This window comes from Podarcis bocagei (genome assembly GCF_964188305.1).
Source record: "Podarcis bocagei genome assembly, chromosome: 3".
Taxonomy (NCBI): Eukaryota; Metazoa; Chordata; class Lepidosauria; order Squamata; family Lacertidae; genus Podarcis; species Podarcis bocagei.
The window spans coordinates 53,922,464-53,938,626 of record NC_138127.1 but is presented as its reverse complement, the minus strand read 5'-3'; the positions used below and the strand labels follow the sequence as shown (position 1 = coordinate 53,938,626).

The 16,163-nt window shown below is 42.7% G+C and overlaps 1 protein-coding gene across 2 annotated transcripts in view; it reads left to right on the top strand.

Moving 5' to 3' along the window:
• The first annotated feature begins 6,072 nt into the window (after positions 1-6,072).
• IPCEF1 (interaction protein for cytohesin exchange factors 1) overlaps positions 6,073-16,163 on the top strand; it is a 50,667-nt gene continuing 40,576 nt past the window's right edge. The window contains exon 1 of one of the 2 annotated variants that reach the window (XM_081187451.1): positions 6,073-6,092. Coding sequence is in view for 1 of the 2 variants with exons in the window: in XM_081187448.1 (XP_081043574.1) it covers positions 13,674-13,704 (31 nt within the window). In the remaining variant the exon portion in view is untranslated. Of the gene's footprint in view, positions 6,093-13,658; positions 13,705-16,163 lie in introns of those variants that run through there. The other variant, XM_081187448.1, reaches the window with a different exon arrangement.

Below are 16,163 nucleotides of genomic sequence, written 5' to 3'. Positions count from 1 at the left end.
GAAAATAACAAATTTTCTAAAGCGGTTAGAAGAATATTTTGGGGAGAAGCCACGTTCATGGGAAGTGCGCATGATGTGATTATTACAGTCTGTGCTGGAGATGTGCTGCTGCTTCCCAGCGCCGCCTGGAAACGAGTAACAAGTCCATGGGTCATCCACGTGAGAGGTCCCGTCAAGGTTGCCCTGTGTGTTACACATGCCAGTATTTGTTTAACTTGGCAAGAGATTATAATGAGTTAGCAAAGGCTATTCCTCTACTCATCAGCACTGTGTTGAACTGCTGGAGTTTGGGGGACTGATAAGAAAACATTTTTGGCTGGAAATGTTAAGCCACTTGCAGGAAAGTAGATTAAAGGTTGGGAGCCCAAGAATACACACTGCTGGCTTTCATGGAACTTCCACTTTTAAATGTGTGGATAATTCCCCATAGCTGAATATGGGGGTTTTCAAGCAGTGTGTCTTGAATGATGGTCAGGGGTACTGCGGACAACACTAGCCTCTGTCCCTCTTTCTTTCCTTCCCTTCCTCCCTCCTCTGATGCCTTCTCACATCTGCTTCCCAAAAGCTTGTTCGGCTGTTTATTGCAGCAGCCCTGCTATCAACTCTGCAGACGAATGGTGCCTCTGGGGGTTCTAGTGGCCAGAAGATGAGGCAGGCTCCGAGTAAGCAAGCAAGCAAGCAAGCAAGCAGGAGGGAAGCCAGCCAGCCAGTCTGCCAGCCATTGCTGTTGGGAATGGACAGACTGGCCCCAGGTCCCTGTGGGGCAGTGTGAGGAGGCACCTCTCTTTGGGGTAGGGGAGACGCAACCAGTGGCGGAGGAACCCTCTCCATCACCCGGGGTGGGGCACCGAGGGGCGGGGCAAAACGCCCTGTAACTCATGCACGATGTCCTTACAGACTGTGCACGTGTGGCAACCTGTACGGTCGCTGTGCAAGTGGCAGCCCATACAGTCGCCATGCGAGCAGCAGCCCGTATGGGCGCCGTGCGGACGTGGCGCAAGCAGTGTCCACACTGACCGTGTGTGCGCCCTCTGCTGCTCTACAGCTGGGAGGCAGCGGGCCATCTTGTCACCCCCCAGGGTGGTGCCTGGGGCGGCCTCCTGCCTCCCCCCCTTTGTTCGCCCCTGGGCACAACTCAAAGATCAGGAGTGGCAGTAGCGGCTGCCCAGAGGACTCCCAAGGAGAGGGGAGAGGAGAGAAGGCTGAGCGATCACTCCACAAGGAATTGGGTTGGAAAAGGGTGAGATGCTGCCAGCTCTGCAGCCAAGGGGTGACATAACTGGGCTCCTGAGCTCCACAGGGGTGCCGCGGAAAGAATGTAGTTGGTCAAGGGAGGCATGGACTCAAAAAGGTTGAAAATCTCTGGCCTACAACAATTCCACTAAAAATGGACAGGAGCAGCCGGGAACACTTTAGTGCTGGAAAACCAACCATGAGACCTTCCTTAAAAGAGGATATGTAGCAAGAAACCATGAAGGCATGAAGATTTGCATCTTATGAGGTAGCATGGATTCTGATACTCCATGATTTCAAAACCACAGGTGTTTGGCATAATTCTCAAATAGGCCACGCGTCAGTGAATTGGACTTCTTGTTCAGAAAATGTTTGGCAGCCCTACCATCTGCAGTGCAGTCCCTGCACATGAGCCGTATAAATTTGGCAGAGGGAGCAAAGAAAGAGGAGAGGAGAAACTGCATTGCCCGATAACCTTCTCCTGAAGGTTGACTCCTTTCATTTTAAGGCAACATTTTCCCTCAGATTTGAACAAGATTGCAACCTGGGTTGGCATCAACATCCATAGTCAAATGCCTACTGGACAAACCACGTGCAGTGAGCAATCATTTTAGCCCTGCTCCATTTTCCCAAGTAGAGTGTTTCTCCACGGCAATGCTATGGTGGGACATTGAGGGAAGGGATTAAAATGCACAGCTGTCAACTTTCAGATTTGAAAATAAGGGATCAGCAGCCTCGAAAATGAGGGATCAGCAGCCTCACCTGTCCCGGGGACAGGCTACGGGATATCTAACAATCCAGGATAGCAGCAGGAAGCAGCAGGAAATGGTGCTGGAATAAGGGAATTTCCCACAAAAAAGGGAAGGTTGACAGCTATGTAAAATGGCACCTGACTGTGTTCACCAAGGGCTTCTAGCAGTGCCCCTATCTGCACTGCTGCCATGCTTAGTAAGCCCAACAGGGGCAGGGCCCACGCAGGGACGCGGACTTAGAAAAAATATTGGGGGGGCCCGGGAAAGCTCATGAATAATAAATAAGCTCATGAATATGCAAATAAAGTGGCTCCGATTGGCTGGCTGGGAGGTGTGGCCAGTCGGGATTCCCCTGTTCTCGCGGGATTTCCGGCCGGGGCTCTCCGATTAGGGCGCGCGGCTGGCTGGCTGGCGAAGGAGGAGGCGGGGGACGGCGGCGGCGCTCTGCTGGAAGGGCGCCCGCCTGAGATTATTGGGGGGGCCGAGCCCCCCCAAAAATTTTTTTGAGGGGGCTCGAGCCCCCTCAAGCCCCATGGAGTCGGCGCCTATGGGCCCACGTGGTGGGTTCCCCCATTTAGACTTGGGCCCTCTCACACCTGGAGGCAGCTCTGATAAAAACCCATAGCTCAGTTAAAGCCATCACAGTGAATTCTAACCTATGATATAAATAGATGTAAAAAGAAAGGCACGGGTTTCCCTGTCTATTGCAAATGGCTGACTGCTAAGTTCATAGTCTATCATCCTATTGTAAATCTTAGAGGTTTTCAACCTAAAAACCAATAAAATCTCAGTCAAAGGGTGGGCTGAGTCACCTATACCTGAAGGGGCTGTTTTTTTCTATTCTACTGATCCACCAGTGTATGAGGCAACACGCTGGTCTGCAGCCTGTTGCTACTAACAATCTGCCACTGCCATGCATATTGTATGTAACTGAGTGTATGCATTGCAGAACAACGGCAACTCAAACATATCCAGAAACATTTGCTACCTGTATAATTATTGTGGAGTGGGGCAAAGCTGGGGTCTAATATTCACAAGCGTTAGGATCACACCTCAACCATCACCACCCAAAATTTAAGCATGTTTCTAAAAAACAACCTGCTTCTTTATTCCCTCTTTTGTTGTCTATGATTTCTTCCTCCTCCTCCTTCCCACAAAGTTTCTTTAGGGATAAACCTTTGAAAAACAAACTGGGAAGTGACTACAATAATATAGTGCCTATTTTTCTAGTAGTGTGATCAGGTGCACAGCCTTAATTTGTATATACTATAGGGAATAAGAACATTATGAACAGCATTATTAAAAGGGATAATATGGACAATTTTATTTACCAAAGAGAAAGAGCAGAAAATATTTGGGGTTGGGCAGAGAATAGGGACAGCTGGAGCATATGCAGTTAGGACATATTTGTAAAGGGGGGGGGGAATTATGCATACAGATATAGAAGGAACAGGGATGCAAAACAATTCAGTCAGGATTATTAACGAAGCAATTGCAGGCCATGTGTTCTACTCAATACTATGTCTGAACTAGCCCACCCATGAGGCAAGATGAGATGGCTGCCTCAGGCAGGAGGATCTACAGCAGCAGAAGATCCAGAATTGGCCTCCACAGTCACTTACAGCCTCACCATTAAGACTGTGTTCATGGAAGACAATCTTACTGGGCTATGAGTGATCACCAAAGAAGAAGAGTCATTTACCAAGAGTCTAAGATAGCACATTTAGTAGCTACTTCACCGTTCAATAAATTCTTAATGCAATGGATGAACTTGATGAAGTGATACCAGTTTCCTAGTATCTGGTTTAAAGTCACGTACCAGGAGTCTTAAATCACCACGTTTAGTAATCTGAAGTCAATTTCTTTGCTTGGAAAGAAGTTGGCTGACCACACTAAAACCACCTAATAGGATGTTGGAAATACAACAAGGACAGCGAGCAGAAATGTCATGTTGTGACCAAATTTCTTAAACTCTGACTTCAGCTCAATGTCATTTTGTACCTTGATTAGTTCTTCCTCCACTACTCCATCTTCCTCGGTATCTGAAAATGGATTTATTACCCAGTATGGAATTTCCATCAAAAGAAGGTCCTCAAATAGATCGGACATATTTTTATGCAGCTTATCCAAATGGTCACAAAAAAGGTTTGCAGAACACTGTCTTGTATCCCGCCTTTCTTTTCTAGCTCAGACAGGCTCAGAAATTGGTATAGCTGCTGCTGATATTACGCTTGAATAGAGTTAACTTTGAAATAAATGTAGGAAAGACAGTTTTGGCCTTAATAAAATTGACCTCATTTCGTTGTACAGTGGTACCTTGGGTTACATACGCTTCAGGTTACATACACTTCAGATTACACACTCCGCTAACCCAGAAATAGTACCTTGGGTTAAGAACTTTGCTTCAGGAGGAAACAGAAATCGTGCTCCGGCGGCGCAGCAGCAGCAGGAGGCCCCATTAGCTAAAGTGGTGCTTCAGGTTAAGAACAGTTTCAGGTTAAGAACAGACCTCCAGAACGAATTAAGTTCTTAACCCGAGGTACCACTGTAACTGCAAATTTATTTCATTGAATAATAAGTGAGCAACACACTCAGAGGAGCCCACCTCCCGTGTCCCCAGTGGAGGACCTTGGGGTCTCAAAATTCAGTGGTGCTTTTTGCGACGCCAAAATTTGGTGCCTCTCTGCCTCCCACCTTCCATTCCACAGCATAGTTGTAGAATGGCTCCACGTCCAGTATGACCAAACCATTCAAGCTCCGGTAAATCCACCTCTGTCACCTCCCTTGCCTCTTAGTGCCCTCGCCACCCCCTTCCTCTTAGTAACACCCCTAGGTAATTCCACGTAGGGGGCAGTACCATCTGAACCACTGCTCTAAATGATATACCAAAGGGTGAAAGGTCAATTACATCATACAGCATCAAATTCTACCATATAGAAATATATTTGTTCATATATGTTTGCTGAAGGTAATAGCTGGTTGGGAGTTTAGAGAAGATGCCTTCTTCCTTTCCTACAGGAAGTATTTCAATGTGCATTGGAGGTGCCCTTCCGTGAGATTTTGCCCTAAATGTTTTTGTCAACAGCAAGCTTTGAGACTGGTTTATTAAGAAACAAGTATGGTCATATGTTTTAATGTGTTGTGGCTGTTTCCAGGTATTCCATTCAATACTTATTTGTACAGTAATTTTAGTACACTTAGGATGTTAATATAGCCTAAGTTTTTAAAGAATGTTTATGTGTGGGTTAATAACTGTATAATAAAGATCACATTATTATCTTTTTAGATAAGCCCTTGACAAAGGCATTTGTGACCGAAATGCATCGGACATATTGCAGAAATAAAGAACCCGTCCTTTTCTGGCATCTGTGAAATATATTTCTCTTTTGTGCACACTATTCGTGAATGCTTCCCTGTTTTGCTGTCTTTTTCTAGGTGGACTGATAACCACAGACAATTCTCTGTTAAATTGCACTTCTCTTCCCACCCCACACCCACGTCAGTCTAGGTTTTTCTGTCCTTGGTTTTCCCTAGCAAGGGTTATTGGGTTGTTTTTGTTTTGATTGTGTATTTTGTGTTTTTATGTTGTGATTTTATCCAGTGCACCACCCTGAGACCTATGGGTATAGGCCAGTATATACACTTTATAAATAAATTTTATAAATAATAATAATTAAATAGTTTTAGGAAGAACTGGTGTTCTTTTTGCCTTTATAATACAGGTAGCATTCATTGCTGCTGCATATTGTCTAGGGTCCTAGAATATGCTCTACAAACTGACCAATGTGAGAGTGCAAACTCTCTAAATGTTGAAACCACTTCCTTCCAGGTAGCCCTGTAGCAATTTACATAGCACATGTGCGTAACAATGGAGGCTTTACAACAATAACAAAACTGGAAATTAGAGAAGCAAGAGAGGAACTTTCCCAAATTTGAAGAGTGTGCAAAAGAGTTTTACTAAGTGCCGTGGGATTATAGAGATTTCCCCAGCTACCAAAAAATGTCAAGATGTCTCAGGACTGCACCTTAAAGAGAAGCGAACATTTTGCCTCAATAATTTTCTGAAGCTTAAAAAGTCAGCCACAGAGAAAGGCACACAAAGCGTAGGTAAGATCTGGGCTTTGTTGTGGTTGAAGTAATGGTACTTTCCCCTGCGTAAACTATTCCGTTACAGTGTTACCTAGCTGCAAAATTAATGAACCTTGGACAAATGTAACATTTTCATGCTTTCTTATTGAAAATACAGTGGTACCTTGGATTACAGACGCTTCAGGTTACAGATGCTTCAGGTTACAGACTCCGCTAACCCAGAAATATTACCTCGGGTTAAGAACTTTGCTTCAGGATGAGAACAGAAATCGTGCGGCGGCAGCAGGAGGCCCCATTAGCTAAAGTGGTACCTCAGGTTAAGAACAGTTTCAGGTTAAGAACGGTCCTCCAGAACGAATTAAGTTCTTAACCCGAGGTACCACTGTAAAGGGTGCAATCTTGCCTATTCTTAGGTCTCTTAAAATTCCATTGACTTCCATGTATGCAAAGTTGCAGTCTGTACACAGTTGTGAAGCAGACCAGTAACTAGAGATCTGCTCTGCCTTGATAAGATAGTGGAGTGAGACTAATAGGCCTTTGGCGCAATGAGGACTGCAGATCTCTACTATGAACAGAATCAGCTACTGTCTGTATATTCAACAGGCTCTTTCTCTGTTTCCTCAAATAGACATAGTGTTGATATTTATTTGGGCCAGTCACTGTGGACTGCATTCAGGGAAGCACAAAGCAGTATTTGTATGTGTGTTTTGGTAAAGTTCATGCGGGGAAAAATGCTTAAAACAAGTAGCTTGAATAAAATAGGACTTATTTTTCCGGGTTATTTGTTTTCTAACACATGGCTTTTAGCATTAGCTTTTCTCCCATTCATCCAGAAGAGAAGGCTTAAAAGAGAGTTTCAGAACGCAAACTAAGGATGTAATTCACAGGATTGTGTGAGCAAATCTGCAATTTCCTATACCTATTTACACGGGAGTAAATCCAATTGAACTCCTGTGTAATTTACTTCTGAGTAAATGTGCACAGGATTGCTCTCCACAGCTGTAGCCCTTTGCTGACCTACTTAGAAGCAACTCCCCTTTGATCCTGTGGGTCTTATTTGGGTGTGCATAACAATATATTTATAGATATTCACACACATTCATGCATGCAGGTTATTAGGATAAGAAGAACTGCAATTCTATGCAGTTTCCTGGGAGTAAGCTCCACTGAACTCAGCTGTGCTTACTTTAGACAGCATAACTCTGCGGTTGAACAAAAGATTTTCAGCCAACTGAAATGTATTCACTTTCTTTTAATTTAAAAATGCATACAAACTTGCAGAAATGTGTTAACATTTAATCTATTAGCATGAAGCAGGAACCAAATAAGAGAAAATCAAAGCCATAATGAGCCTCTGTTTGATAACTCTCCACATTCTCTGATTTCCTCTATGCTAATCTGTCACAAACAAACTTGAAATGTTTCATTATCTACTCATTCACTTGCCAGAGCAAGGGAGGTCAGCCAATTCCCCAATGCTCTGGCAGACAACATCATTCTTTATGCCCTGAAGAATGCTTCCCCCTCTATTACACCATCAGAGAGGTGGTGAGAGGCTGGTTGGGTTTTCTTGGAATTAAGATCACTAGGAACTGATGGCATTTCTGTGATTATAAGGTTTTATTTACCTATACAGTGGTACCTCTGGTTACAAACTTAATTCGTTCCGGAGGTCTGTTCTTAACCTGAAACCATTCTAAACCTGAGGTACCACTTTAGCTAATGGGGCCTCCCACTGCTGCCAGCACACGATTTCTGTTCTCATCCTGTGGTAAAGTTCTTAACCCAGGGACTATTTCCGGGTTAGCGGAGTCTGTAACCCAAAGTGTTTGTAACGCAAGGTGTTTGTAACCCGAGGTACCACTGTATATACATGCAGTGGCATAGTGTGTGTGTGTGGGGGGGCCCACAGGGGCAGTTTCCCCCAGCCGAAAGTTGTTGGGGGTGCAAACTTTCAAAACCTCATGCTGCTTCAATACAGCTGCACACTTCCATTGCTGGGCTCCATTGAAAACGGCTTCTCCATGTGAACCAGGAAGTGACCTCTCCAGAAGTGTCTTTTCTTTTCTTATCTCTGCAGCTACAAACTCCTGGGTGACTCTGTTGCTGTGTTCTGTCTTTTTCCCTCCCTCCCATCCCTCCCTCCATGTGGCCCCGGCCTCTGGCAACCCACACTATGCCACTGTATACATGCTGAGCATAAGATGGAAGGTTCACAGCATCAACACTCCAACAGAGTGAACCTAGAGTGAACAGAGTAAACAGGATAGCAAGGGAGGAGGTGATTCCTCTGGTATTCGGCTCCAACCATTTAGACCTTTAAAAGTAATCAGCAACATTTTGAACTGCGCCCAGGGGCAAATTGGTAGTTGGTGCATTAATTGCAGGCTAAGCATATTGTGGTCTCATGGAGATGCACCTCCTAATGTCCTTGAAGCTGCATTCTGGAACGACTGCAGCTTCCAAAATTTATTCTGAAGTAGCTAGTATTGAACACATTAATTGCAGTAGTCCAATTGTGATGGACGTAAGGCAGCGATCATAAACCTTTGGGGGCCAGTGGACACATTTTCAGTGAACACATACGCTTATCCACCCAGTTCGACCTCTTTAGCAGTCTTTTTTCATAGCCAGAGTGTCAGGGTTGTGGGGAGAATCTACAAACTCCATTCAGCTTTCTCCAGTCTCAGTACTATATAAGATCAACATAGCTGCCTGAAGTTTTAGGTTCTCCTTGGGCACATGACTGTAGATTATCTTGGGGGTGTGGCAATGACCTCCTGCATTTCAAAAATTCACCATTGGGCAATTCTACCAAATTAATGGTAAATAAGTTTTTTAAAGTCAGTAGAAAGCCTTGTCCTATTGATTCTATGCAGCACCGATTGCATTTATGGGAAACTGTGGGGTATGCACCCCAAAGCTCAAAACGCCTCTTGAATATAGTTTCAGTCGCTTCAGAAAGATTATTCAAGAGAATGTAGCTTCAGTCCAGACCTGCCATTTTTTGATGTCACAAGGGTGATGTAAAGCTAACACAGAATGTAGTAGTGGTTTTGTCATTTGCTCTGCAGATGTTAAAGGCACAGCTGCTTGGGAGAAACATCTTACATTGAATACTGCATTGATTTTTTTTCAAAATGTAGATAACACCCTAATAGGAAAATATGTCCTGTGGTGGTTCTAATATATATAAAGGACTGTTTGAGGCCCCATTGTGTTATCTTGCATAGGTCCAGCCTTGCACCATATGCTCCTATTGCAATATTGAGCTAGGGATTTCAAGCATAGCAGGGATTTTTAAAGACACTTTGTAGCCTTGACTCCAAAACAAGGGCCTGGGTATGATTAATATATTTAAGGGCAGGCAATGAGAACAGGAAATCCAATCTTCCCTTTTTTCTATATATAGTAAATGCCTTAAAGATAAGCACATAATGGCTTGTATAAATATATTTAAAATGTGTTTCGTAGGCACATATTTTCAATATGTTGTCATGATAAGAACCACATGTAGAGCCTGAAAAATTATGTGAAACTATGTGGAGAGCTTGCCCATAAGTAAAAGTTATGTGCAGTGTATGTATGTGTAAATATTTAGCTGGAAGAGTTGGCCGCATGAGAACTGCTTCAGAATGATCCTGGAGACAGGAAGCCACAAATTATAGCTCTGAAATTTACCATGCTTGTATTTCTACATAAATAAAACCAACTGGAAAGTCTGAAAGAAAAAGAACACAAGTAGGGAGGGCAGATCAGAGAGAAAAATGATGTAAAAACAATTTCCTTGGCTCAGATCAGAGGATTTAAGCTTATTAAAACATGGAAGAACAGCCTGGGAATAAACAATCTTCCCAGCTTTAGTCTAAATTCTGTATAAGCTTAGGACTAGTTCACAAAAAAATACTCATTTTCCACGTGATCAGTCCTAGCCATCCTTGAGAATATGGACAAACATAATCTCTTTATTGTCTTAATATGGATGTCTGCAGCAGCAATAATCTACATGCTTATTTTGACTCAATTATTCACAGAATCAAAGAATTTTAGAGTTGGAAGGGACTTGTGGTGGCTTATTGACCGGCAGTTGCAACAATAGTAATTGCTTCTGTGATATCTGTTATCGCCCAGTTTGTACATTTTATATTTGTCCACAACACCATTGTCTTGACGATGTTTCAGTTTGTTTGGATGTATGGAGAAAGTGCTGTGTGAATCAAAGTTGGGCCATAGCATTAATCTTTGCTATGGTGATTAATGCCATTTGGTTTTTAGCACCAAATTCTGCAACAATTAGGACGTGGGTGGCACTGTGGTCTAAACCACTGAGCCTAGGGTTAGCTGATCAGAAGGTCGGCGGTTTGAATCCCCACAATGGGGTGAGCTCCCATTGTTTGGTCCCTGCTCCTGCCCACCTAGCAGTTCGAAAGCACGTCAAAGTGCAAGTAGATAAATAGGTACCACTTCAGCGGGAAGGTAAACGGCGTTTCCGTGTGCTGCTCTGGTTCACCAGAAGTGGCTTAGCCATGCTGGCCACATAATCCGGAAGCTGCCTGTGGACAAACGCCAGCTCCCTCAGCCAGTAAAGCGAGATGAGCGCCGCAACCCCAGAGTCGTCTGCGACTGGACCTAACGGTCAGGGGTACCTTTACCTATACTTCTGCAACAATTAGATGGACATGCAGTAGATAACAGAATGCCCCATGCTACTTTTCATTGCAGGTTGGATGTGTGTGTCATATTTGTAAAGCCTTCTTTACATAAGAAAACTGTCTCACATTGAAACCAGCAGGGAGCTGTTTGAGTTCAAAACTTCCTCTCTGATGTGCTAGGTTCTTTTCACTTGTTGGGTGTCTGTATGGTGGAGCATCTAAAAATAGCATTCCCTACAAACATCTAGAAGTGGAACAGCCCAGTGTGTATACACCATACACCAGGAAATTGTTGGTTGTTTCTCCAGTTCTAAAGCTTTGCTTTAGGTAAAATTGAAGGTATTTGTTATGAGCTTGCCCTTTCTGGCTCACTGCAAATGAGTCAGTCTCTATGGCTTTAACGAAAAGGATTGTGATTGGGAGTCTGCTATTTTGAGAAAAGCATACGAATGTTCCTTAATGACCAAGGCCTATCAGGAGGGCCATTTGGCCTGGAGCCTCCATCTCAAAGGAAGCCTCAGATTCAACGTGCTGGTTTTTTGGCATCTGATAAGTTTTGCAACTCATTTTTGGACCAAAATGTGACATTTTCACAGCTTAGAACTGTACATTTCAGTGAGGAAGAGATGTGATTTGCTAAAATACATTTCACATTCCATCTGTATGTTTAGTTCTCAGACTTCCTCTCATGCAGATCATTTCTATGCCTTGCTTTGAGTCGCAAGCAAGCAAGGAGGCAGCTTTTGGTGGTTGAATGCAGGGTGCCTTGCAGACCAAGAGGAGAGAAAACTGAGAGCTTCTAGGTGGCGTTAAATGGAAACTTGGGTTGGAGGGCAGCTTTTGGCAGACTGCCCAACTTGCTCTGTATGGAACCTCTGCCTGCAATAGAATAATAATAATAATTTTATTATTTATAGCCCGCCCATCTGACTGGGTTTCCCCAGCCACTCTCTGCATGTATATTTGTAAGTAAGGCAAAGATTACAAAGAAACTGTAAGTTTCCACTGTTCTCTCACACAAAGGAATTCAAACCTCAGGCAGAGTGAGATGATAGCTAGGAATGGGAGAATCTGCCAATTTCAGCTCCTCTCAATTTCTCATGTTTGCAGGCTGGAGAACTGCATGCAGAATTTGGATAAGTTTGAATTTCAATGAATGGCGGTTTGGGCATTAGTTCAGAAACTATCGGTTAGATAAATTCACCTTTAAATGCCAGCTGAATAGACTTTCTCCCTCATTCCTTGCAATAACTGCTGGTGGTAAGGAAAACATATAGGTATAAAAAGAGATTTCCCTGGATTCCAAGATACAGATTTGGAGCAAGGACTCTTTGGCGAGAGAAACCCGGCAGAAATTTAAAACCACAAAGTATGCTGCAAAGTAAAGCGTGGAAATATAGGCTTCAAAATATGTGCCCTTGTGAGTTCCAAAAATGTCCTCTGATCCTAAGAAAGGATACCATCAGGGTCAATGGGACAAATGAGAGGCAAGCAGGCATGTTAGTACAGAAGAAGGCCCTTCAGATATCCTGGCTCCAGACTAAAAGGCTTGAAAGGTTAGCACCAGCACTTTGATTTGGGCTCCTAAACAAATCAGATTCTTCCAGATTGACATCCAATTTGTTTCTTGACTCAGTTCAAAGTCCTGAAACCTCAGCTGGTTTAGATGCTGAAGCCAGGCAATTTTCAATACAGGAGTTAAATATTCCCAGTTAGCAGCTCCAGTTAACAATCTTACCAAGTGAAGTTTCTGGACACTTTTGAAAGGCAGTCCCACATAGATCACACTGCAGTAGTCCAGACATGATGTATGTTAGGCATGTGTTACAGTGACCTGATCTCTAGTGTCTAGGAATGACAAACTGAAGGCACCAGCCTAAGATGGGCAACGGCACATCTGTCTTTCAGTATCATCCCAGTAGTATTGGGTCCAGAAGCACCCCAGGACTAAAAATCTGCATTTTAAAGGGAGGTGCTATCCCATCCAACATCCAAGCTGAATTGTATTGCTGGATCAGTAGTTTGACTGACCTTGCCTGAATTCAGCTCACATCTTATTCATTACCACCTCCAGATATTGATCCAGAACTTCAACAGCATGTGACTTAAACAACACTTAAAACTGAGTGTCATTTGCATGCATATTGCATAGAACTGAGTGGCAAACAAATGCCACGAGGGCCAAAGAAACAGAATCAGTGGTATGCTTTCCTTGCTGGCTCTATAAATAACCATAAAAATAACTTTATTGTTCTGTCATCAGAGATGGCAATAATGAACCTGGCATTGAAATAGTTACCTGTGTTGGAACCATGACGATTTTAAGGAATTAATGCTCTTAGGCTGAAATCCTACACACACATATCTGAAAGTAAATCCTATTGAACAGAGTGGCACTGACTTCTGATTAAACTTGCTTAGAATTGTGCCATATCTGTTAGTTGTTATGCCCTCACGGCAAATAAAAGGTTCTAACTTCTGGTTTTATGTTAGCATTCTTATGGAATAATTCCTTCCGCAGTACTTTGGGAATGACATGTTTGTGGTATAGATGCTGATTTTAAAAATTATTTTTAAACACAGCATATGTTTTACTATTAACATGTAACTTGCTAAGTGTTATTAGCAGTATATGTGTGATTATTGTCCAGAGATTTAATAACCTATTTTCTTTGCACTGTGTAGGGCAGGGCTATTAAATGTGAAACTTAAATTAAACTGTGTAGCATTTAAGAGCCAGTTAAAACTAGTGGGATCTTGAAAAATCTTGCAGTACTTTGATATTTGCCTCATGAGCATTACACTGATAACATGATTACCTCAGCTAAATAGACTCACTGTAAAGCAAAACAACTCTGAGTTTATTCTTGTAGTTTGGGAGTGGGAACCATTGGCCCTTCAGATATTGCTAAACTACAACTTCTAGCAGCCCTAGCAGACGTGGCCAATGGGCAGGGATGATGGGAGCTGTAGTTACGGTAAGTGACATCTGGAGGGTCATGTTCCCCATACCTAATGTAGATAGCAGTTACCTTGGTCTAAGCAGGAAATTGTCTGGGCTTGCCAGGTCACCCCTAGAATCACAGAATCACGGAATCACAGAACTGCAAAGTTGGAAGGGAGCATGAGGATCATCTAGTCCAAGCTAGTAACTGTGAGAAGCGAAGTTACAGGGAACCAGGCAGAGCACCATCTCGGTTGTGGCGCCTGCCCTGTGGAACGCCCTCCCATCAGATGTCAAGGAAATAAACAACTATCTGACTTTTAGAAGACATCCGAAGGCAGCCCTGTTTAGGGAAGTTTTTCATGTCTGATGTTTTATTGTATTTTTAATATTTTGTTGGAAGCCGCCCAGAGTGGCTGGGGAAACCCAGCCAGATGGGCGGAGTATAAATAATAAATTATTGTTATTATCATTATTAAGCTCCTGCAATGCAGGAATTTATGTCCCACCTGGGGTTTGAACCCACGACCCTGAGATTAAGCATCTCACACTCTACCAACTGAACTATTATGGGTCAGAAGCAACTTTCCAGGAACAAAGTAAGGACAAGAGCCTTCAGAGATTCTTTGAGCACCTTCAAAACACATTTACTTCACACATGTATTGCCATATGTACGTATCTCTATACATGTACCCTCCAACACTTTAAAGCCAAAATTCAGGATTCCATCTTTTTTGTTATTGCAAGAGAATGGTTGCTGTGATCTCATGCATTTTTGCACTTCAAACCCCTCAAAGTGCTTTTTGGGGGGATGGCATCCCAAATTGAGAGTTTTGAGGCACCACACGATATCACAGGCCCCCAAAAACACTTTTTTGGGGGAAATCATGCCACAAAATTGCACAAGATCACGGCAGCCCTAATGGTCACTGTCCTCCTATGATAAAAAAGGGATGCCCCAGTTTTTCCAGGACACTTGCAGTGGTATGCATACACCTGGGATTACAGAGCAGGAGTTACCCTGAACATATGACTTTACTTGCTTGCTTTCTGTGTATCAGGCTGCTCCTCCAAAGCAAGGAGCACAGCAGAGAGGGGAAGGTGGTGTGTTACTGCTGCTGCTGGTGTGATAATGCTTAAAAGAAAAAGAAAAATAACTTCATGCCTTTAGCTTTGCCTGAGAATAACAGGCTCCCACAACTTCACTCTTTGTTGGCGCGGGTGAACGGATCCTGGGGCTCCCATATAATTAAGAACAAAAACAAACCACACCCTAATTGCAAACCATGCTCTCCTCCAGTCATAATGTTATTAGGTATATATATAAAAAGACATGTGCCTTTGTGGTTAAGGACTTTGCAGCCTAGATGGTAGTTAATGGTTAAACAGCTCATGGATTGAAAATGAATAAAGTTTGTACTATAGCATACATGTATTGTGTGTAATCGGAGCTTTGATGTTGGGTCTTTATAATACAAGTACTATGACTTGTATTTCTTTATGAAAATGGAAAATACTTTCATTTAAGTCCACCTCCACATTCAGTCAAAAGGAATGATGAATTTGTGGCTTGCTGGGGGGCTTTTAAGGTCTATAAACCACCTACATTTTCCTTCCAACCATTAGTAATCACTATAAAACTCTTATCATAGAGAAGTCTTTGACAACAAAATTGTAGGCCTCTTGCAAACCCTTCCCTTGAGATATAGGGGTGGAAACACAAATGCCCTAAATTGCAATCCTTTACACCCTTGCCTGGGAATAAGTTCCATCGAACCTAATGAGGTTTAATTCTGAGCAGATAGACTTACTCAGCAGTAAGCCCCATTGAGCACAATGGTACATACAGAATTGAGGTCTAAATATTTCCCCTTCAAATCAGTAGGATTGTGTTCACTGTTTTCTCTGTGTAAAAAAATTTCAACTACATATACTAATGCTATGATGTTAAACAAACATTTCAGGAAACGAGTGATTCAAATGTTTGGCATTACACTGTAGATATGTTGCTGCTTTTTGAACTCCAGTGGTACATCTATTGTTAATTATCCTAACCAACCATGAAATCTAATGAAATAGCAAAAGTAAAGAAATAGATACTGCCACCATGTGGAAACTAGCAAGAGAAAATAGCACTAAGAGTAGCTCCTGAACAGATGCACCAGGGCAGTTATTGAAAACTAATCTGCCTGTCTGTCTATAATAAAATCTAATTAATGACTTTTTAAAAAATGCTTGCTTAATCATTCAATGAGCATTAGTGTTGTGCAAGATCTTCCAGACTAAAAATTACAAAATAAAGGACAGAGTTGGCCTTTTATTTCTGACTTATATAATTTTATATATCGCTACAGAGATAGCTGCAATATTGCAAGTCCTTGAATTGGAATGAATATTTCTAATTAGGCAAACCTTGCATTCTTTGCTTTTAAGCATGGGTTCCCAAACTGTGGTCCATGCGCTTAATTTAGGTGGTTTGTTGTGTGTCTGTA